Raw genomic sequence first — 23,904 nt, forward strand, 5'->3', positions numbered from 1 at the left:
TTGTGGCCTCCCGTTGCGGGGCACAGGCTCCAGACACGCAGGCTCAGCGGCCATGGCTCACGGGCCCAGCCGCTCCGCGGCATGTGGGACCTTCCCGGACCAGGGCACGAAGCCGTGTGCCCTGCACCGGCAGGCGGACTCTCAACCACTGTGCCACGAGGGAAGCCCCCTACTGCTCTTTTTAACCTCTACCGGCCACTCATCCACCGGAACCGCTCGTCACTTTGGACCCGTCACCATTAATAGACGCATTTCCATCTAAACAGGTACAAATCTTAATTAATTATAATATGTAATCTAATTATTACTACATTTAATTAATTAAGCTAATTTATGACAGACTACCCTAAAAGCTTTCATGTGTGCTCTCATTTAGTCCTCATGAGAACCCTACAATTGTTCCATTTTATAGATGAGAAAACTGAGGCTCAGATTAGGAATCTGTCCAAGGTCATATTTGCCCTGTGATTCTAAAATCAGTACTTGAATCTTTCTTGTTTAAACTCAGTGGAATAAAATTGTCTAGGTGAAATTTCAGACAGCAGCAAGGCTCAAGGGAAGAGAGAGAGGGGTAAGCTGCGCAGTTTCTGCTCACAAGCCATCCTCTATTCTTTACTTCTTAAGCCCTCTCCCCAGATCTGCTGGAAAACCCCAGAACACTGTGTTGGTTCCGGTAAGCAAAAGTAGAAGGATTAGCTGTCACCTCCTTTCTAACCTAGCTCCTACTTCATCATCGCTCCAACACTCCTGGATTCAGGACAAGAGCCCCTCCCACCCCACCTCCAGTCCAGCTCAGGTCACCGAGAGCCCGCCCTGCCCCTCTCCTCCCTCTCTCCACTGGCCCCGTCCCCAGAGGCTCAGTCCCCAGAGCATCCCCCTCTCAGACAGGAGAGGGAAGGTGAGCTGGGCAAACTGTCTTTTTGTGGAAGAATTGAATCACAAAATAGGAAAGAAATACCTTTCTTCTGGAGCTTGGGGGTTTTCTTCCTGAAATTCCAGCAGTAGAGCAGTGCCAGGGCAGGAAAGCCACAGCCCAGTTCCCACTGCGGCATCCTGGGAATATGAGGCATGGCGGGGGCCGAGGAATCGTACTTTCTGCTGGGCCAGGCTCAGACCTTCCCTCCTCCCCAAGCTGTAAGAACCATCCCCTCTTGCTTCCAGATCAACACATGCTTGTCAATACTGCTCAGGTTCTGATTCTGGCACTGAAACCATGGGATGTGTCGGCACCTGCCCCAGCCCTCCCTTCCTCCTTCCCACACTACTTCTCCCCACTCACCTTTACACACATGACTCTTGGCTTTTAAAGAGTGAACATAAAGCTGTCAAGGGCCCCGCAATAAAAATAAGTGCCTCCTTTTACTTAGCAGAGAATTGTCAACTGCCATTCAAAGAATACCAGGGAGGTGGGTTAAAAAAAAAGAAAAATCCCACACACATCCCTTACCAACATCGCTCCATATATCAAAGCCTCTGGCAGGAACACAGAATTTCACTTAGCGCTGATGAAGCCAGCCTACCCTTCCCTGGAAGTGACTGAGTTGCATGTGGCTCAGTGAAGCGTTCAGAGAGAAGGATCTTGGAGGTGGGTTGCCGGGTAAAAATGAGATGATTTCCCCCCTCCCATTGAGAAGATTCAGCAAAGAGTGCAGCAGGCCAACTAGACATGCCCAGGAGAATTGAAATGGACTCTCGGCGTCGTGAGCAGGATAGGCAGGGGCAGGGAAGGACTGCCAGGAAGGATCCTGGGCAGTGTGATGCTGCCAACCAAGTTCACCCTTCCATGTGCTCCTAGGAAAGGAGGACTCATCTTTGACACCACAGTCTCCTTCCAGGTCAAATTCACTCCCACGTCCTGGCAATGCTATCACAGAAACAAGCAAGCCTGTTTACTTCTCTCCATCTCCACCACCCCCACCCTCATCCAGGCCACTTTAGGATGAAGACCCACATCTTTAACATAGCTATCTCCACTGTTCTTACCTTCCTCTCACTCTAGAGCCCGTTCTCCTTTCAGCCACAGGACCTTTGCACATGCTATTCCTCTGACAGGGACACTGCTCCTCATCCCCCTTCTCTGCCTAGCTGACCTCTACTGGCCTTTCAGACAGAAGCTTAATCATCACTAGTTCAGGGATGCCTTCCCTGAACTTCTTAACAAAGACATTTTTTCCCCCTACATAGCATCATGAGTTTTTTTCTTCATGGTACTTTTTTGCAGTTGTAATTTTATGGTTTTCCTTGGGGTTTTTGTTTCCTTTCTGTGTCTTCTGCTAGACTGTGATCTCCTTGAAAGTAGAGACTTTGTCTTTTCTTTTTTTCTCTCTTCTTCCTCTCTCACTGTTGTACTCCCAGCGCTGGTGCCGCGCTTGGCACGTGACACATGCTCAAGAAATATTTGTTGAGTAAATGAATTAAATAAGTATCCGCCTGGCGGATAGGATCTCAGGGGAAGGGAGGTGAGGGAATTAATGAAAATAAATAAAAATCATCCCTCGTAATGTCCCATTTAGCCAGAGAGAAAGAAGCAGGACACATGAAGTAACAGTGAATCACAGAGACTACACTCCCACAGGCTACGCTGGGCTGTGGGTTGTGAAATCTTGCTCTGGAGGCTGCAGAGACCTAAAGAAATGAGAGGGAGAAAAGGAACCTGAGGCATAGAACAATTGCATATTTATAGGATCCATGCCTAGCGCTGGCAAACACACAAAGACACTTAAACTAGCGCTGGCAAACACACAAAGACGCTTAAACCATGAGACCTGCCCCAGGGTCTTTCAACCTGGCTGGGTGGGGCAGAACTATGCATAATTTAGTGCAGTGCTTCTGCATCCAGCGGTGGCCCAAGGAAAACTTCAGAGGCCACCCTCCAGAGGAAGAAGGCAAAGCAGGTCCCGACTGGGTAACAATCTGCAGCGTGGCTGCCAGCCTCCTGGGGATGAGAAGGAGACCAGGTTTCAATGCGGAGATCCAGGGAAGGCAGAGCCCTCTTACTAAACGGAGGTGGTTTGGAGAAAATGGGCAGCTGGGAGCCTGGGAACAAGTCACCTGAAGTTGAGGTGTGATCGCCTCCCTTCCCTTTCTCCTACGTAATTCAGGGCAACCTACACTTGCATCCAGAATTTCTGGGAAAAAATTAATCTAACCTTTCCAGCTGGGCCCTTAAGAAAAGGTAGGAAAAGAAAGAACGAAAGAAAGAAAAAGGGGGAGAGAGAGAGATAAATTGGCTGTCTAGGAAGGAAAAGGCTGGAACACCAAGGTGCACCAAAATCTTCCCTCCAAGGTGCAATATTGTGATTTATAATAATAAATATTTTTTCATCTTCCACCCATTTCCTGACACAGAGTTCCTAAAACTCTTCAAATTTCCTGTGATAAGAGCAATGAAGTGTCTTTCGTTATGTTAAAGAGGTAATTTTTGGATTCCAGCTAAGGATGGGGGCTGGCTGCCAGGGGAACCAACCATGTGATTATTGGTTTGGAACTTTCAGTCCCACCCACCAGGGAGGGGAGAGGGGCTGGCGACTGAGTTCAATCACCAATGGCCAATGATTTAATCAATCATGCCTATGGACTAAAGCCTCCAGAAAAGCCCAAAAGGATGTGTTCAGAGAGCTTCCGGGTTGGTGAACACAAGGAGGTGCAGGTAGAATGGCGCTGTGAGAGGGCATGGAAGTTCCGTGCCCGTTCCCCATACCTTCTCTATGCATCTCTTCTATCTGGCTGTTCCAGAGCTTTGTTCTACTATAATAAGCCAGTAATCTAGTAAGGAAACTGGTTTCCTCTGCTCTGTGAGCCACTCTAGCAAATTATTTGAACCCAAGGAGGCGGGGTGTGGAACTTCCGATCTGTAGCTGGTTGGTCAGAGGCACAGGGTACAATCTGGACTTGCCATAGACATATGAGGGCGGTCTTGTAGGACTGAGCCATTAACCTGTGAAATCTGAAGCTATCTCCAGGTAGATAGTATCAAAATTGAGTTAAATTGTAGAACACCGAGCTGGTGTCCAAGAATTGCTTAGACGTGTGGGGAGCCCTCCGCCTCTGCCCAACTCACACCCACTGGAATCGGTCCCAGAATCAAATCAGACAAGGTAAGAGGCGTGTTCAGAATCAGCTCGGAGGCAGGAGGAGCTGAGGGGAAGAAGTTAGGTATGCCACGGGAAACATGTGGACCCTCTCTCCCATCAGGGGAGCCAGAAAAGGAGTCGGGGCAGGAAGAAGTCTCAGCTCTGCAGAACTGTCACGAGAATGACTTGGTGGGGAAGGGGTTCAATGTTAAACGGGACGATCAGGGGAAGGCTCACTGAAGTGAAGTTTGAGCAAGGACCTGAGGAACTCAAGGGACCAAGCCGTGTGGCACCCTGGGGAAGGAGGGTTCCAGACAGAGGAAGCAGCAAGTGCAAGGGCTGTGAGGCAGGAATGTACCTAGGGTATTTGGGGAAGAGCAAGGAGGCTGGTGAAGCTGGAGTGAAATGAGCACTGGAGAGGGTTCTAGAAAACAAGGTCAGAGAGGTCATGGGGGTGGGGGCAGATTGTGTGTGGAGTCATTATAAGGCTTCTGGCTTTTCCTCTGAGAGAGAAAGGAAGCTATTGGTCAGTGATGAGCAGAGAAGGGTCTTGAGATGACAGGTTTAATAGGCTCACTCCTCTCTCTGTTGAAAACAGACTGTAAGAAGGCGAGCCTGGAAGCGTGGAGAGAGTTTGGAGACCACTGCTGCAATTCGAACAAGGCGGTCTGGCGCCTCAACCAGGATGGCAAGTAACAAAGGTGGTGAGAAGTGGGTAGGTTCTGGGTGGGAAAAGTCATAGAAAGTTTCATGAAGAGCTGAAAAAAGACAGCAGCAACATACCTCAGTGACTTTCCAGCGTGTGAGGGGCCATGCCCTGCTGATCTAGTAGACCCAGACCAGAGGGACTTTACAAAGCGAAAGAGGGCCTCCCCAGAGGCAGGAGCCCCAGCCCTGCCCCTCAACGGCTGGGCCCCTTGGACAAATCATTTACTTCCTCAGGACTGAAGTTTCCTGACTTGCAAACAGGAAGAGCAAATGTCTGACTTGTCTTGAGACCTCAGACTGGACTCTGCTGTCTTAAAATGCCTTCTCATCCTGAGATCTCTGATTTGGGTACAATGTGAGATATGCCACATCAAATCCAAACCGTGTTCTTTGAATACATAAATAGTGCTGGACTCTTTATTTCTCCTCCCTTGGACTTTCCTCTGCCTACAGGACTTACGCTTGACTTGCTTCTGATGGTGGTGGCCTCCAAGTGGGGTGAGGGAGAAACCCCCATGTGGGTTATGACCGTCGCAGCGGTTCGCCCTGACAAGGCAGAGCAGAACACCACCCGGGGCATAGGTGCTGGTCACAGTGCCTCCACAGCATTTTGACTCAGAACAGGTACATAATTTTTTTTTTTTTTTTATTTTTTATTTTTTGCGGTATGCGGGCCTCTCACTGTTGTGGCCTCTCCCTTTGCGGAGCACAGGCTCCGGACGCGCAGGCCTAGCGGCCATGGCTCACGGACTTAGTTGCTCCGCGGCATGTGGGATCTTCCCGGACCGGGGCACGAACCCGTGTCTCCTGCATCGGCAGGCGGATTCTCAACCACTGCGCCACCAGGGAAGCCCCAGGTACATAATTTAGACGACATGTTTTACCCTTGTCACTGCAGACAGCCTAAAGCACTGGACCAGGGAAAACAGCAAATGTCAGCCGTCTCACAATCTAGGGCAATAAGGAAGGTCACAGGTCAGACCATCCAGGCTGCGCAGCACATAACAGAGCTTTAATAAATAAACCCCTCATCTCAACCTGATTAGCACCGTAAAAATTACTGTGTTTAGGAGTTGGGAAACGGTTAATGGAACTACGCTCCTCTTTTTTTGTAATAGGTTGCAGCTATTTTTATGAGGCAGGCACTCAAATTAGGCTGTCCCATCCAAGTCACTTCTTTTCTCGCAGCCCCTCCTGGGCAGGTCACTGGCCAGAGGACTTCCTCCCTGCCCCAGATCCTGACCACAGCTGAGCCAGGAGTTTGGAATGGGGCGGCAGTAGAGGCTGAGCTCCGCCTCTGCTGGTACTCCAGGGATAAATATAGGAAAGCTGGGGCTGGCACAGCAGTATCTGGGACAGGCGTGAGCGCTAGAGGGCTGTTAACTAGGCAAAAACAGGCAGACAGCGAAAAGCGGAATGGGGGGGCTTCCCTGGTGGCGCAGTGGTTGGGAGTCCGCCTGCCGATGCAGGGGACACGGGTTCGTGACCCGGTCCGGGAAGATCCCACATGCTGCGGAGCGGCTGGGCCCGTGAGCCATGGCCGCTGAGCCTGCGCGTCCGGAGCCTGTGCTCCGCAACGGGAGAGGCCACAACAGTGAGAGGCCTGCGTACCGGAAAAAAAAAAAAAAAAAAAAAAAAAGTGGAATGGGAAGCTGCGTGGCCCCAGGGAAACTGACAGGACAAACTCATGCTGAACAGTTCTCAGCCCCAGTCCCTTCAGTCCTCCTGGAAGCTCCTGCCCTTGGTTTCTTGGAGTAGCTTGCACCTGCCCAGTAAATGCCTCTTTCTTGCTTAACATCATTTGGATAAAATTTATCAATTAAGATTATACAGCCCTTCGGGAAAATTAAGCTAGAAAATAAAAGGTGTTGAACTGCATAAATCCTGTGTTTGTCATCCTGAGAACCAAGTATGTATATATGAACACCAGCTGGAAGGAAAATATAAAAACCCCTCTGGTAGTTTTAGGAGTGCTTATTTTTCTATATTTTTTCAAATGTCCACAAAATTGTTAAGATGTTCATAATTTCTGAAAGAAGCTTTTGGGCAATCAAATAAATATTTAATATTTGAGCTATAACAGCCCCCCTTGAATAATTTCCAAAATAACAGGCAGCATAACTGATAAATAATTATAAATTATACTGTTATCCTGGGGTTGACACAAATGAGTGTGTTCCTAAAAAAGCTGAAGGAAAATGGTCACTTGAGATTGCGTCATCAGTTCTTTCATATTTTTATGAAAGGAAGAAACACGTACTGGATTCACCTGTTGGTTAATTTCAGATTTTTTTCACATTAGTTATTCACAGGCAGGGCCCTCCTGTAGTGTGAACACAACACCAGGTGTTCTCAGAGAGCTCAAACACTTGAGCTTGTAACCTTGAACTTGAGCTTATAAACTCAAACACTTGTAACCCAGAAAAGTGTTCAACCCTGAATTCACTGTGTACCTGTAAGACTGCAGACACAATTCCAGAACCTCTCCCCCTTGTGACCACCCCAATTCTGGACAGCAGCTTTAGTTTCCTGTGTTGATCAGCCTAACTTAACGCTTTCAGCATAGATCTTGCCATCAACATTCTTGGGTTCCCAAACCCCCATAACTGGGCAGGCTCTTGGTACCACTGAAGGTTAGTGCTGCCAGGAACCAGGGTCAGCTGGTCCAACCCGTTCGTTTTACAGATGAGAGCACTGTGTCCAGAGAGGAGAAAGGACTGCTTCAGGGCATCACATGCATTTGCCGATGAGTGCAAAGGGCTTGCAGTCCTTCTAGCTAATCTGGAGTTGGCTTTGAGATCACCCAGGGAGGGAAGTTAGAGCCTTGGCAATGAGCATGGCCTCAGAGTTGTCCTCTGGTGGTCTTCTTTGAACACTGTTCAAGGGAAGCTCTTGTCTGAAACTACTTCCTTCCCATCCTTGAGATGTCACAGACACCTGTCTAGGAAAGCCTGCAGGAGTCCTTACCTCCAGAGGGTGTGCCAGCAACTCTCCTAAGGAATTTAACCCACTCCTCCATTTCCGCCTGGGAGCTGGCCATGAGGACATAGGAGTCCTGTCCTGTGCGACTCTGGTCACATGAGGCTGGAGGAAGAAGTAACACTAATGAAGGTCATACATTGGTCAGGGGCCAGGGCAAGGGGCAGCGAGGGGAAGCTGAGCCTGAATTGCTTCTTTGGTCCAATTAAACAAGCGGTCAAATAGCACAAAAGCATCTACTTTTCCTCAGCAGAACTGAGTATCTACGCACCTTTACTGTTTTTGCTGGAGCTCTAATCCTATACACAAATCACTGAACTCAGTGGTTTGCAACTGAGATGATTTGGGCTGAGATCTGTCCCCATGGAGGACAGAAGCCTTTTCCTATCAAAAATTAAGAGGAAGTTCAAGGGGCAGTGTCAGTACAAGAGGAGACAGGCTCAGCCCATACGATTCTGAAACCTAAGTCCATCACGCCAATCATGGATACCTTCCTAGGCTACCCTGAGCTCAGCTGTGGGGTTGGAGGAGGGAACAGCAACTCAGGAGGGAGGGCCAATGAGCACCGTGTGCCTTTCTTATGAATCAGTGCCTCCTGTTCACGATTACTGCCCTCCTGCCTGCATGAAGACATTGCAAATGGTAGGCTCTCGATACATAGCTGATGGACAAATGAAGTTTGTTAGGACTTTCTTTATCGTTTTCAGTTTAAACCCAAGATTACAGACAGACATCTGTAGTATGTCCTGGGTTGGTGTTATCAAATGGACAAAAGGGTGGAAGAAATGACAAGGGGGCAGAGTGGGGAGAGGAAACCAAGAGAAAGAATAAGAGAAAGTGACAAAGAGAGAAAAATAGGGAGAGAGAGAGAGAGGAGAGGGAGAAGGGCGGAGCTAAAGAATCCCATAGGAAACACAACATCCTTTAGGGCCACATCAAACATAGGTCTTACAAAGTACAAGAAAATAACAGCAATCCCTTTCAATTACAGGATACTATTAAGTCTCACATTGCTTTAGGGGACATCAACCCATTCTTCTCAAAATAGGGCATTTCCTTCAAAAAGAGCCTGTTTTGCTACCATATGACCCAGCAATCCCACTCCTGGGTATTTATCTGAAAAAAACAAAAACACTAATTTGAAAAGATACATGCACCCCGATGTTCATAGCATTATTTGCAATTCCGAAGATATGAAAGCAATCTAAGTGTCCGTTAACAGATGAATGGATAAAGAAGACGTGGTATATATTTATATATATATATATATATATATATATATATATATATATATACAATGGAATATTTCTTAGCCACAAAAAAGAACAAAATTTTGCCATTTGCAGCAACATGGATGAACTTGGAGGGCATCATGCTAAGTGAAATAAGTCAGAGAAAGACAAATACTGTATGATATTGTTTATATGTGATATCTAAAAAATACAACAAACTAGTGAATATAACAAAAAAAGAAGCAAACTCACCGATATAGAGAACAAACTAGTGGTTACCAGTGGGGAGAGGGATGGGGGAGGGGCAATACCGGGGTAGGGGATTAGGAGGGACAAACTATTGGGTATAAAATAAGCTACAGGGATATATTGTACAACATGGGAATATACCCAGGATTTTATAATAACTATAAATGGGGTATAACCTTCAAAAACTGTGAATCAGTATATTGTACACCTGTAATTTATATAATATTGTACATCAACTATACTTCAACTTTTAAAAAGCTTTAAAAAAAAGAGCCTGTTCTAGCTGCCCAGTTGGGCCCAAACCTGTATTTTTTTACATAGCAGCAAAATACTTTCAAAGTCCCTTTGTTTTCAGTCTCTTCAACCTATCTTAATTTTACCCAGCCTCACTTTCTTTTACACTTTGGGACAACCTGATTCTGAATCCATCTTATCACTGGGTCATCAGCTCTTCTGGCCAGAAGGGTCAGCCCATGGAAGTGCTGGCCACTGAGGAACATCCTGAAACTGGATGTTTCCAGAAGTAAGATGGGCAGTAAAAAGCCCTCAGGGCGGAGCTAAAGAATCCCATAGGAAACACAACATCCTTTAGTAATAGAGTAGGGCTCTAGTATCATTTCCCCTCTACAAATAATGCAACTGAAGCCCAGAGATGCAAAGGGCCTTGCCCATTGGTACCCAGTAAGTTACCACCAAACTCAAAGCAAGGCCATGGGTCTTTCTCCCAATAGTTTCCACCAGACCATAGTGCTTCAAATTTGACATTGGCCAAAATTTATCTGGTATCCTTGTCCACCATGACTACACTCTATTATGTTATCAAGAACATGGCTTCTCAGTTTTCTCTCATTCCTGAGAGAGTCCTTTAGTTCCATCATGGCAACACCACTGAGCAGCTCTCAGGAGGTTCCTCAATGACCAGGGCTTCCACTGACTGATCTTTCTGATTAGAAGAGCTGATGAAAAGATGTATTGAGAGGGCTTCCCTGGTGGCGCAGTGGTTGAGAATCCACCTGCCGATGCAGGAGACACGGGTTCGTGCCCCGGTCCGGGAGGATCCCACATGCTGCGGAGTGGCTGGGCCCGTGAGCCATGGCCGCTGAGCCTGTGCATCCGGAGCCTGTGCTCCGCAGCGGGAGAGGCCACAACAGTGAGAGGCCCACATACCGCAAAAAAAAAAAAAAAAAAAAAAAAAAAAAAAGATGTATTGAGAAGGCAGTCATCCCAAAGGGTAAGGAAGGTGAGGCTGGGTAATATTAAGATAGATTCAAGAGACAAGAACCAAAGGGAATTTGAAAATTCTTTGTTACCCTTCAAAAAAATGAATGTTTGGGCACATTGGGGTGCGAGGAAGAGCTGTCTTTGAAGGAAACTGCCTGATATTAACACAAAGCCCATGAACAGAATCTCTGCCCTCAGGCACATACTTTCTCTGACTTACACAGTCTGTTCAGCCTGTGTCACCTATTGGGCTGCTACCCCTGTCAGAAAGGAACCTCCCTTCTTTCCCCCCCCCCACCTAAGGAACTCCTATCCATCCTTTAAAATCTAGTGCAAATGTTATCTTTTCTAAGGACCCTTCCTTCAAACCTCCCCCTCCCACTCCAAATGGAGTGGGGACTCCCTTTTCTAAATCCCTTAACATCCTATCATCACCTCTATCACAGCAGTAGCTAAATTATCCTGAACATTAGTTTTCTTATCATTAAAATTGAATTAATTACTTAATTCATCCAAAGCTAAAGCCCTGATCTTCCACCCAAAACTGGCCACGTGCACAAATCTCAGGAAAGCCATCCTTCCTGTTGTTTGCAGGAAAACCTTAGAGTCAATCTTGACTTCTCTTTCCTACATCCAATCCATCAGCAAATGAAGTCCTCTCTACCTCCAAAGTGTGTCCAGAAATTGATCATTTCTCACCCGCTTCATTGTTACTATCTCTGACTTGGATAATTACAATAACCTCCTCACTGGTGTCCCTGCTCCGTCTTTGCCCCTTTTTAGTCTCAACTCAAAAGAGTTTTAAAACAAAAGTCAGATCACGTTACTTTTCTGCTCAAAACCTCCCAATGGATTTCCATCCTTCTAGCACAAAAACTAAACTTTTTACACTTGCCTACCAGTGCCTGTAAAACCTGTGCCCACCCCTGACCAAATCACCTACTCTTCTCCCCTCCCAGCACTCCACTGTAACCACCTTGGCCTCCTTGAGGTTTCCTGAACACGAGAAATAGGCTCAGAGACTTTGCACTGGCTGCTCCCCTTCCTGGAATGCTCTTCCTCCAGATGTGCACTTGGCTCAAAGGTCACCTTCTCAATGATGTCTATTCTTCCCGCTCTTCTTCAAATGACAAATCAACAGTTGCCATCCCCACCTCATCCAGTACTTTCTCTTTCTTTGCTTTCTTCCCATAGTACTAATCCCATAATAAAACTGTACAATGTTCTCATTTATTTGGCTTGTTTTCAGTCTCCCCCCATTGACTATAAGCTGCATACAGGCTGTTTTGTTCATTGCTGGATCCCCAGTTCCTACAATAGTGCCTGGCTCGTAGCAGGTGCTCAGTAATTTTGGTGTAACATTTCAGAAGGCAGTATGAGAATTAAATGCTACATATTCTACAGAAGGAATAACCCCCCCATCCCTGATGACTCCTTTTGGGTGGGAGAACAGATAATTATTCTGCTTGAGGTAGTTAGGGAGGGAGAAGCTTGCCTCAAATTTTTGCTCCAAATAAAGAAAAACAGCATAACAATAACCAAATTCTTCTCTATGGCCTTTGCGCAGCTAAAACTGGTGATCACAGAGAGGGGGCCCCGATTAGGAAGGCCATTTCTTTTTTGGGGGGTGGTATGCAGGCCACTCACTGTTGTGGCCTCTCCCATTGCGGAGCACAGGCTCAGCGACCATGGCTCACGGGCCCAGCCGCTCCGCGGCATGTGGGATCTTCCCGGACCGGGGCACGAACCCGTGTCCCCTGCATCGGCAGGCGGACCCTCAACCACTGCGCCACCAGGGAAGCCAGAAAGGCCATTTCTTATGCCAGCGCTGGCCCCTGAGAAGTGTCTTGCGCAAGAGGATGACAAAAAGAGGAACTGAAAATTCTCTACCTCATAACATAAAGGATTGTCTCATTTTAGGTTAGGTGGAGCCTTGAGAATGATGGTGCCTTTAGGAAAATGGTTCCCTGCCTTACCATTGCTTTAGAATTGTTGTTTGTCCTTATGAGTTGAGTGTGTGTATGTGCACGTACACACGTGTGTGAATCTGTCCAAGAATTCCCCCAGCAGCCCAGGAGACAGCTGTAAGTGTGAGTGACAATGAGAGGATAAATCTTCATCCTACAGTAACAGCAATCTTCAATTTACTGCAAAGTCCACAGTAAATTTGCAGTTGGAGCTCTCAATAGGGTCACCCCAGATTGAAAAATCAGGTTTTGGGACACGTGTCATCATGAATGGTCACATCCCTTGAATTGTGCTGGGAAAGGATCCTAGAGATAGAAAAAAACCTCATGGGAAAAGGGTGGGGATATCCCAGAAAAGAGAGACAGGAAAAGTAGGCTCTTCCTCTGAGGAGGAAGAAAAATGGATAGATCCTCAGATAAAAAGCAAGGGAGTGCCTATGAGGGGGCCATTTGGGAAGAGCTGAACTTAAAAAAAAAAAAAAAAACTGTTTTTCTTTGTTTTCTATAAATAGTCAGAGCCAGTTTGGGGATTGGTTTCTACATTACAATTTCCTCTAGTTATTGCCAAAACTTCAAACACTTGGCACTGCACCAAGGGTGGCACATATATTTCTTTACTTAATCCTATCATCATCATTGTCCCCATTTCCCAGGTAAAGAAAAGAGGCAAAGAGAAATTAAATAATTAAATTAAATTATTAAATTAAATTATTGATCACTATTACACACATAGTAAGTGGCAGGGCCAGGATGTGGCCCCGGGCAGGCTGGCTCCAGACGGGGCATGTCTACCCTCTCTGCTACACTGACTTTGCCATCAAGTTTCTTGTGCACACAGCTGCCTTGTGTGAGAGGTAAGAAGAAATTTAAGGCCAGGGGCACTCAGGGGACGTTGGTCTCCCCTGCTGTGTCAGCATGGCAGCAGCAACCTGGCTGCATAGCTGGACCAGAAGCCCTGTAGTTCCTGCTGGTTGGTGGGGGCTGGTGAAGGTGCAAGAGACAGGGAGAAGAGCCTCAGTGTGACACACTTCCACAGACACAAGCCAACTCCCCTTGAGACAAACTGAGACAAACTTCCCCTTTCCCCAAATGCATTCGAGGAAGGTAACTCTTGATTAGAAAGGGACACCCTCCAGTGTGCGGCTAACTTGTACAATAGGTAAATTACAGCACCTGACATGTAGTAAGTGCTCAGTAAGTCGGAGCTGTCATTTCTTAATAGGTCACAATGAACCATACGAGACTGTTGACTGTCGACCGGTTTTGACCTACCAACATGGCGATTTCACATGGTTCAATTTATAATTTAACTGTTCATTTTATTGTCCCACTCGCCTTCAAAGTTGAGCTCCTCCTAGCAAGCAGGGATGATGTGCTTTACGATCAGTATCTCGGTGCCTAGTAGATACCTGGCTCCAAGCAGGTGCTCGTGAAATGCTTACAGAGCTCAACTAGATGCACACCCACTTTAGTTCACATGTCGTTAATGAACTACTATGGGATCATTAACTATATACAGAACTATTATGCATTCTTACTAGGTTGGCTAGCTGGTTGACAGACTCACTGAATGTAGCCTTGACCTCTGGGGTCAGAAGTAACATGGGAACGTGATGCATGTCTATCCCACATTTCGTCACCTACCTGGAATGACTTCAAAGACAAACTTCCCGGCTTCTTCTGGGTTTGTGGCGATCTCCTTGATTGTACTCCCTGGTAGATACATGCAACCCTGAAAGATTGAAAGCGAGGCCTTTAAGGTAAGCAAAATCATTACCAGCTATGAACTAAAATAAAGTTGGAGGACAGATAGGATAATGATGGGATAGCAGAGAGGAGCATGGAAAGCTGGCATCCCAGCTTCGAATGGGGCACTTCTGCTACTGAGACCTTGGTCAAATTAAGTAGCAGCTATGTGAGAGCAAGCAAGTTGCCTAAAGAGACAGGAGGGCAAAGTTCTGACTGGAGAATGAACTGAGAGGGTGCCATCACCAACACTTGCCTCTTCCTACTTTCCGAGAGCCAAAATTCCTTGCCAAACAAGACACCTGATCTTTGTGGAGGCCATGCTGAGACTGGGGGGACCATACCACCTGCTGGGCTGCCAAAGGGGGCACTGAGGACTGAACCACAGGTTCATTGAGGCGATGCAGTACTTAGTAGCAGCAAGAGCTTCTGAGCAACACACCCCAGGCGTCTGTCCCTCTGCTAAGCACCCTGAATGTGTATTATTCGCTTCGTCCTTTAAGCAATTCTTCAGGCAAGGTATTGCTACACAAATTTACAAGTGAGGAAACTGGGGGTCAGAATGGTTCTGTGATTTGTCCAATGTCACAGAGTTAGTACGTGGCAGAATGGTAATTCGTCTCAGAAGTGTGTTCAAACCCTGGGCTCTACCATCACAGTGGAAGTGCTGGGACCCATCAGCTTAATGTCCCTTGAACAGGCAAGGGGAGGAGGATCATGGATCTGTTGTGGGGGAGGGGTGGAGTGAGGGTGGAATTTGTGACCTTACACACGAATATGTCATCATCAGAAAACCAAGTCACTTCCACCACGTGTACGCTCATTGCTTTACCATTGACAGTGCACTGTCACATGCAACGTCTCCTTAGACCTCAGAACAGCCCCCAAATCAGAAACATGGCAGGATGGCCACTCCCACATTACAGATGAGGAAACCAACACTTTCAAAGTTTAAGTAACAGCACGAGGGAGGGGGCACAGTTAATTGTCTTAGAGTTCCTTACTCATAATTTACATTTCACTAGCTGTCGTAGGTAGTGTGTCTGATTCTGAGCAGAGTAAACAGTGATGTCTTGTTTTCTAGAAGAAACCGTGGATGAAAAGGATTGGCAGCAGAAAAGCTATAAAGGAAGAGTCTTAAGGAACTCCTAGATCAGCTCAGAATCCGGAAAGAATAAATGTTTCTTGGGGGTCTATAAATGCAAATGTCTAAGACTGAGTGAGAAAAAGAGTAGAAGCGAAAGCAGAAGAGGAGGTGGGGGGAGAGAAAGGGGAAGAGGAGAAGGAGGGGAGCCGGGGGAAAGAGGACAAGAGAAAAGAAAAACAATTCTGCCTACACTTCTCTAATTTTATTACTTAAAAATAACCACCACCTACATGCTCCTTGCCATCTTTAAATAATATCAGTGGCCTCAGAAAAAAAAATGACCCTTAGATTGTGCTGCTGGATAGTATATTCAGGACATTTAACACAGAACCTGGCACCTAGTAACTGTTCAATAAATGGTATTTACATACTTTGTATTTTATTTTTACTATTTTTGGATGAACTATCAAATAATAGTTTAGAGACAAACTTAGGAGAGGCAGGTACCCCTGAAATGACACTTTCTTTATCTTCCTACCAGGCAGTGCTTCCTCCTGTCTGAAAAAACAACATAGTGTTTTATTCTGGTGCCGTAACTCACAGCCATTATTAGAAGTTAAATTATATAAACTTACAATGAAATATTGTATATTAAAAATAAAGGTAGTACTACTCAGAATTCATCACTTTCTAAATCTCTTTTTCTTTTTTTTCTCGCAATTCCCCTGAGACACAATTGACATACGGTACTGTCCAAGTTCAAGGTGCAGAGCGCAACGATTTGACCCACAAGCGTCATGAAATGATCACCACAATAAGTTTGGTGAACATCCATCATCTCATATAAATACAAAAGAAAAGAAAAGAATTTCTATTCACCTAATTATTTGCTCTATTTTACTATTATTTCTGTTCATACGGTCATTGACATCAAATCTATCTGTGTGGTAGAAATACTATCTAACACCGTGCTGCTGTACATCTTTTCTCAACTCTGTGTTCAGGGATGCTGGTAGCTTGAATCAGCCACAGTGGGAGTATTTACACAACAGAAATTGGCAAATGCTGTGTCCAAAACAACTCCCCTACCACAGGGCTGTTGGTTAAACATTTCCCAGCTCGCCCCTGATAGACAACTCTCTGCTCTAGCTTCAGAGAAAGCAGATGAGGCAATGGAACAGCTAAGCCAGGATTGTCTAAAACCATCATTGTAGCAGAGACTTGAGGGCAATTCACTGAGATTCTGTTTTAAACAACTTCCTTGACAAAGAAACTTTTGAAATGAGTTATAGGAAGCTAGGTCATGGACTTACAGGGCATTATACTGTTAGAGCTAGACAGACCTTTCTGAGAACTCAGAGAAAAACTGCACAGACTGCCTTCTCCTGAACCCCAGGGTCCCCTCGAAGAGCACATACAAGGGTGCATCATAGAGGGCCCCATAATTTACTTAATCATTCCCCTTTGTTGGACATTTGGTCTAATGTTTCTCATTACAAATAGCACTGCATATATCTTATTATTTCTTTTGGATAGCTTCTTAAAACCAGAATGACTGGGTCATTCTGGATATGATATTTTTTGGCTTTTAGAAATCTGGCCAAATTGCTTTCTAGAAAGGCTGCACCAAACGTACAATCATCAGTATACATGAGGGCATTTTTCATCTGATTGCTCTAAGATTACTGCAGTGATTTTTGGTTTTTGAGTTTTTTAGGAATCAGAGTGTATGTGTGTTCTTTTTAAATTTACAACTAATTAATATTTTAGTCATAGAGAAAGAAGAAAAGTAAAAGTTATGTGTAACTCCAGTACTCAGAGATAACTCAGTTAACACCTCTGTGTATTGCTTTCCAAGCCTTTTCCCATAAATTACAGATTCATTGTTTTTTTCCCTCAAGAATAGGATTAGCATATAAATCATCCTCTGCTGTTAACTGCTTTTTTCAAAGCAATTATATTATGGACATCTTTCAATTTCAAAAAGTATTAATTTAGGGCATCAACAGCTGAATTATATTCTATCGGATAGATATATAAAAGTTGCCTCACATAACTTAGCCCCTACCACCGGGCATTGTTTCCACATCACTATTATAAACCCCTACATTAGAAATGCAGGGTCAAAGAATTTGCATTTCTAAGAGACATATTACCCTCCAGAAAGGTTGTACAGATTTTCATTTCCGCCAGTTGTGCATGAGAATTCCTGTTCCCTGGTCTTTACTAACATTGGAATTTCTAGAAAATCTTTGCCATTTTGATAAGGGGACAATGGTATCTCATTAACTTCCATTGCATGTCTTTAATTATGAATGAGTGGACTTTTAACATATGCTGTTTGGCTATTACATTTCTTTGGGAAATTGCCCATTTACGTCATTTGCTCATTTTCCTATTGCTGTTTCTTATAAGATTTGAGACTATTTTAAATAGGAAGAATAGTTGTTTACAATTTTTCCTGTTTATTTTTGCCTTTTCACCATATTATTTTGGTTTTTAAGGTACAGACATTTCTAGTTATGCAATTAAATCAGTCTTTTCCTTGTGCTGTCTTTGTTGCTATGCTTAAGAAACACCTGCTTCCCAAAGATCATGCAGATAATTACACTTTCTTCTAAGATTTTTATGAACTCGTTTTCACACGTAAGTCTTTAACCCATCCAGAATCATGAATGGTGTGAAACATAGTGTGGAAATAGACCTTTATTTTTTCCCAAGAATTTAGTTCATATCTTTCATTTCACGTCTAGATATTTCCAATGTCTATGAATCCCAAAACAATGTTAAATGATAGCATAATAAAAGTGTTTTATTTTGAATAGACTTTTCTTTATCTAATAAAATGATGGATATATGAAAAATCTACAAGGATGTCCACTTAATTCTTGTTTGTTATAATAACATAGAAAAATCAGCCCAAATTCTCAACTAATTTTCCAGGAGGAAATTGGTTAAATAACTTATAGAATGTCCATAAAATAAGTTATTTTGCCACCACTAAGAATTACATTGTAGAATAATATTTAATAATACTGGATAATATTCTAGACATATTGTTAATTTTTAATTAAAGAATACTATTATACTAATTTTGCATTTAGATGAGTTTCTAAATGTATATGCATAGAAAAAACTGGAAGAATTGAGGATTTAGGTGGTTATTTCTTACTGATGGGATAATTTTTGTTTTCTACTTTGTGATTTTCTGCATCCTCCAAATTTCCAACTGTATACCCATATAGCTTTTGTAATCAAAATATTCACATCCATATAAAATAAAATATTCTGAGAAATTATCATTTTATTCCTTTTTAAAAAAATCTTTTTATATCTGAAATGAGTTTTGGATTTTATCAAATGCTCTTTTCAGCCATCTATTTAGGGGTTGTGTGGTTTTTCTCATTTGACTTCTTGATCTTGACTTATTGGTCTGATACATTAATAGGTTTTCTAAAAAATAAACCATACTTGTCATTCTAGAAGAAGATTTACCTAATTATCAGACTAATTTAATCCTGAGAGGACCCAGAGTTTCCTCCTCCAAAAGTAAGGGAGACAAGCCAGGACCTCCAATAATTTATTTTACTCTTTGACATCTGTTTACGTTTTTACAAAATAATTTTTTACATGTTCTTCATATCATTTAATCCTGTGACAGAGGCAGGTCAGGTATGATTGTCTCATCTTACAAAAGAAAAAAAGAGGGGTCCAGAAAAATTAAATAATTACATGGCCAGATGGTAGTAGAGCCAGGAAAAGAACACAAGCTCCCCGCTACACCTCACGGAAGTAAGCCTCACTGAACTTCCCTTTCTGCTGTTTTGGGAAGGCTAACACATTATTGCCATCTCCCTCATGCTCCGCAGATGGGAAGGCTTCCTGCCTCGGCTATTAATGTACCAGGAACCCCATCTTAGCTTGTAATTGCTTGCCTCTGATAGGGTCTGTTCATAAAGTGAAGAAAGTCTGGTTACCACACACAGGACACTGGGCAAGAACCCAGGCAGTGGTGGGGTCTCTGGTCCCTCTCTAGCCTCTGCAGGGACAGACACTCACAGCCCTCTGAGTGGAGGGCCTGATTAACTGGGCACTGCCGATGAGTCACAGAGCCTCAAGCCTGCCCTTAGAGAGAACTGTCCTCTTCCAAATGACCTTCTCCCTTCTTTGCTTACCCGGCCATCCACCGTCAATATCCTCACCCTTCTTGGGGCTTTTCTTCTGGCTCCAGAAAGTTTTAAAGTCTGTCCTCCCTAATAAGTTCCTTGCCCACTCTTCCACCTCCACAGGCATGAGCTCTAGAAAGGGTGTCCAGTCTTCCTGGTGGCCTTGAGACATACAATTTACACCTGGGGTCTCTCAGCTGTTAACAGCATCCCCTTTTGCTCTCATTCACCACGATGGCCATGAGGAATCAATGAGGCAGGAAGAAAAGATCCGGGCCCAAGATTTACAATCAAAGCCCTCTCTAGGCCCATCCACTCCATCTGGAAGTCCTGTTCGCTGCATTTTCAAGTATATCAGGGATCTGATCATTTTCTTCCAGCCCACTGAGATTCTAAACATAATAACCTCTCACTTAAATTACCCTTATACTTCCTCCCTTCAGCCTTGGATCTATTTTTGAGCATAGTAACCAGAACCGTCTTTTTACAACATAACCCAAGCATGACCCCTTTCTGCCAGGAACCTTGCAGGGCCTGCCATCGCCCTCAGCGTAAAGACTCAAGTCCTTACAGCGGACTACAGTGTCCTTTACAATTTGCGTCCCAACCCCCACCGCTCTGCTCTCTGACCTCATCTCCTCTGATCCTTTCATTCCCCAACTCTGCTGCTCCCACACTGACCTCCTTGCTATTTCCCACACACATCAGACATGCTCTACCTCAGGGCCTTTGCACCGGCTGTCCCCTCTGCCTGGAGGGCTCTTTACCCAGAGATCTGCCTGGCGGATTGCCTCTCCTCCTTAATCTTTGCTCAGATGTCCCCTTTCTCATGAAGTCATTCTGGCCACTCTTTTTGAAATTGTACCACCTCCCCCAAAAGCTTGATCCTCCTAGCCCATTCTATTTTTTCCTCATAGAGCTAGTCATTTTCTAACAAACCACATACTTTTCTTATTGATTATATTTATCTTTCTGCTTCCCCCCTCCCCATCTTCTAAGTTCCACACGTCAGGGGTGCTTATCTGTTTTAGTCACTGAGTTATTTCAACTCCCTGCAACAGTCTCTGGCGCATCGTAGATGCTCAATAAATATTGATTGAACAGACAAATAAATGGAAGCCCCAAATCAATTTTCCTGAGCCCAAATCCACTCTCCCTGAGCCCTTGTGTTTCACATCCCCATCAAGACCACTCTGCCAACCTTGACTTAGCGCTGCGTTTAGGAAGAGCCCCAGTGCTTATCTTGGGGCTCCGTGGAGGAGGATTACCCTTTCATCTCTGCAACTCAGTTTATGTATCTCACAAAGGGTGAGAAGGAGAGAGAAAAGTCCTTTCAAGTGGACAGGGGTCTCATCCTAGTAAGAAGCCCCCCTGCGAGTCTGTAGTGATCTCCGGGGCTCCATCCACCTCCCGCACCCAGGAGGGGACAGCCCTGAGAAGGGGGCAAACAGCCAGGCTGGTACCTGTGGCTTCACATCCTCCTCGTCCTTGTAGTAATAGAGCTGCTGTGCCCTCAGCACGAAGTACCTCTGCTGCCAGTTTTTCACGAGGGACCTCTGCTTCTTCAGCCAGCCCATCTTGATGGGTCTTTCCAGTGGGTTGGGGGTGGATGTGGGGTGAAAGGCCGCCATCTGCTCTCCGGTCATCACGCTCCTCGACCGAGCTGTGGAGAGGGACAGACAGTCGGGCTGACGGGGGCTGTGAGAAGTGTGCAGGGAGGGGCCGGGAAGCACTGGGCCCCAGCTAGGCCGGGCTCAGGGGTCCAGATCTGCAGCAGAGAGGATGCCTCGGAACCCAGGGGGCCAGCCGAGGGGCCAGCTCCCGTCAGCGCCGGCCCTGGGACCCTACACCCTCAAGGTCCGGCCGCTGGAGTCGGCGCCCTCGTTCTGCAAAGCCAGAGATTGGCTGGAGCCTTTTGAAGAGGAAGTGGCCACAGCATCTGACAAAAGGTGCTTCCTTTTTCCTGCGTGGGAGTCAATATCTGACAAGAGAGGGGAGAAAATAATGCCTCTTGCTCTCAGGGTTTAGGGTGAGTCCCACACAGCTGCAGAGCCAGCCAGAAGCTGCCCGGCTTCTTCCTCAGAAGGAGCCACTGTGTTCCTCAACCTCACTGCCCAGTACTGCCCTGCCCCAGCGGCCCCCCAAAGCCCCCCGACCCCTGACCACACAGCCAGTGTGCAGGATGCCGGCACCTCCTGAATCTTCCTGCCCAGTGTCGTCAAGTGCTCTCTGTCCCCCGCCCACGGCGAGTGTTCACAGCCCTTTCTGCTGGACCAAGGGCCTCCCGGTAGCTGCCTTCCTACTACGTTTTCAGTTGGGTTGTCCCCCCCGTGTGGCTGACAGCACACAAGCATTTGAAAATGACATGAATCTGCCACCAGGACACAGACTCAGAATTTGAATCCAGATCCACCCCCACACACACACCAACCCACTGCATCGTGTAGTTTGCTTTTGTTTTTACATGAGAGCTCTGCCTCTCATCAGATTAGATCCAGGTGTCTGCAGCTTGTCTCCATGGTAACTCCCACCCAGGATAACTCTCTCCTTCCCTCCTCTCCACAGGATCCATCAGCCGGCCTGTGGTCCCCTGGGGGTCAACATGTCCTTCCTCTGATTCTCCCCTTCCTTCTTTCGCTGCTGGTTCAACAGTTCCCTTAAAACCGCGTTGGAGCTCCGTGTCTCCTCGACCTTGGATGGTGAGCTCCACACTTGCCAGCCCCCAGTGTTTGCGTTCTCCTCCTTGCCGGAGGAAGTCTCCATCTTATAATCCCTTTATCCAGCTTTTGTCAGTCCCCAGAGCATTCCCGAAGAAGCTGAACTAAGCCAACTCCACTCTCATCCAATCTCATCTTACCTGGTAAAGACCAGTTTTTCCTTTCTTGGCTCTTTGACCCTGGGTACATTATGCAACTTCTCTGAGCCTCAGTTTCCTTGCTTGTGAAACTAAGCTCATCAGAGCCCCTATTCTATGGAATTGTGGTGGAGATTAAACAGGTTAATATATATAAACCACTTTGCACAGTCCCTGGTCCAAGGTGAGCAAATGTCACTCATTATTTTTATCAACAGATGACTTTACTTCCTACTGCGAAGATGGAGATCATCTTCGAGAACCTCCTAAACTTCCCTCTTCGTTTCAAAACATTGCTGCATTGTCAAGCTTTCCCTCTTCCTTTATTCCCATTTTCAATGCATTGAATCGACAGCTTCTCTCATCGCTTTTGATTGCTTTCTTTCTATCTCCCTCTAGGCCTGTAGTCTTTGTCTTTTATTTATATTCATGACTTGCTTTCAAATACCAGAATTTTATACAGCATTACAGAGTCTTTCTTCCACTGACTCTAACTGGATCCAGAATTATCACCCTATTTACATAGCTCATCCTGGATTGCTGTCTGAAGTGGACTCAGCCCTCACTGGGCTCCCTCAACCGCACGAGTGGTCTGCGCTCCTGTCACATACCCTCATTCCCAAGGTGCCAACTTGCAGTCACCCCTCGCCTCCCACCAGGGACTGGAGAGATCATCCTATGCTGTACACCAGGGCACAAGACACGCTTGATTCAACCTCCTATTAGACAGATATCGTAAGAGTGCAGATACCCCGATACCCCGTTGCAGTAAAAAGTAACGACATTTTGATGAAAGTTTAGCAGTGTGCTAGCAAAGGTTTTGCTTTATATCCATGTGTCCTGGCATACCAGTTAAGAATTTTATCTCTGATCTTAATCTTCAGTTCACTGCAATCTTCAAGACCTTCCATCTGTAACTCAAAGAACAGCCACTCTGGGGCTGATCACTTGCTCTAAGGCTGTTTAAATGATCTGAAGGAACCAGAGGAGGGTTGGGGCAGGAATACAGTGGAGAGGAGGGAACTGGGAAAACTGTGCACAGCTCTGTGTCTCTCTAGGTCAGAAACTGTAACATGGAAAGACTCACATTTGTACTAGAAAGAGGGTAAAGATGGAAAGAGTGGTTGGCACACAGAATTTCTGAAGAGTGAGGGATTCTGGAAGACGCACGGGGATTTTCCCTCACCTCGGTAGCCTCTGCCCAGCCCAGTGTGACTTCTGTGCTCATCCAGCTGAAACAGTATCAGACTTGGGAGGGAGGGCTTCTAGGCTTCTAGGGTGATACAACCAAAGGCAGCCAGCGCAGGAGAGGAGGAAAGCAGGTGGGTGCCACGTGGTGGCTGTGAAGGCTCAGGTCCCCGCAGACTCAGGCTACCCCCGGAGACCCACAGAAACTGTTCGGACTGCTCTGGAAAATGGGAGAAACTGAAGAACTCCAACAAGAATTGAAGAAGTAGGATAGGGGGAGCAGGGGCCAAAAAGACACCATAGACTGAAGAGAATGAACTCAGCACCGAAGAATTCAGCGGCTGCAATAGGTCTGGGAAACTTTTTATGCTCTGTAGTGGCAAAAACAAATATGCAACACTCAAAACCTCCCCCTAGAAGTGTCTGTGCATTGC

General features: G+C 45.7%; 1 protein-coding gene across 5 annotated transcripts in view; it reads right to left on the minus strand.

The window, feature by feature from the left end:
• Positions 1-23,904, minus strand: part of ARHGAP25 (Rho GTPase activating protein 25) — a 92,610-nt gene that overhangs the window by 26,146 nt on the left and 42,560 nt on the right. For 2 of the 5 annotated variants that reach the window (XM_067007478.1, XM_059078526.2), the window contains exons 2-4: positions 20,892-21,091; positions 14,074-14,161; positions 7,749-7,865 (exon numbers count right to left, since the gene is read on the minus strand). In XM_067007478.1, coding sequence (XP_066863579.1) covers positions 7,749-7,865; positions 14,074-14,161; positions 20,892-21,074 — 388 coding nt within the window. In that variant the 5' untranslated portion in view covers positions 21,075-21,091. Of the gene's footprint in view, positions 1-958; positions 1,090-7,748; positions 7,866-14,073; positions 14,162-20,891; positions 21,092-23,904 lie in introns of those variants that run through there. The other 3 variants (XM_067007480.1, XM_067007479.1, XM_059078525.2) reach the window with 2 other exon arrangements.

Source organism: Kogia breviceps, chromosome 11, assembly GCF_026419965.1.
Source record: "Kogia breviceps isolate mKogBre1 chromosome 11, mKogBre1 haplotype 1, whole genome shotgun sequence".
Taxonomy (NCBI): Eukaryota; Metazoa; Chordata; class Mammalia; order Artiodactyla; family Physeteridae; genus Kogia; species Kogia breviceps.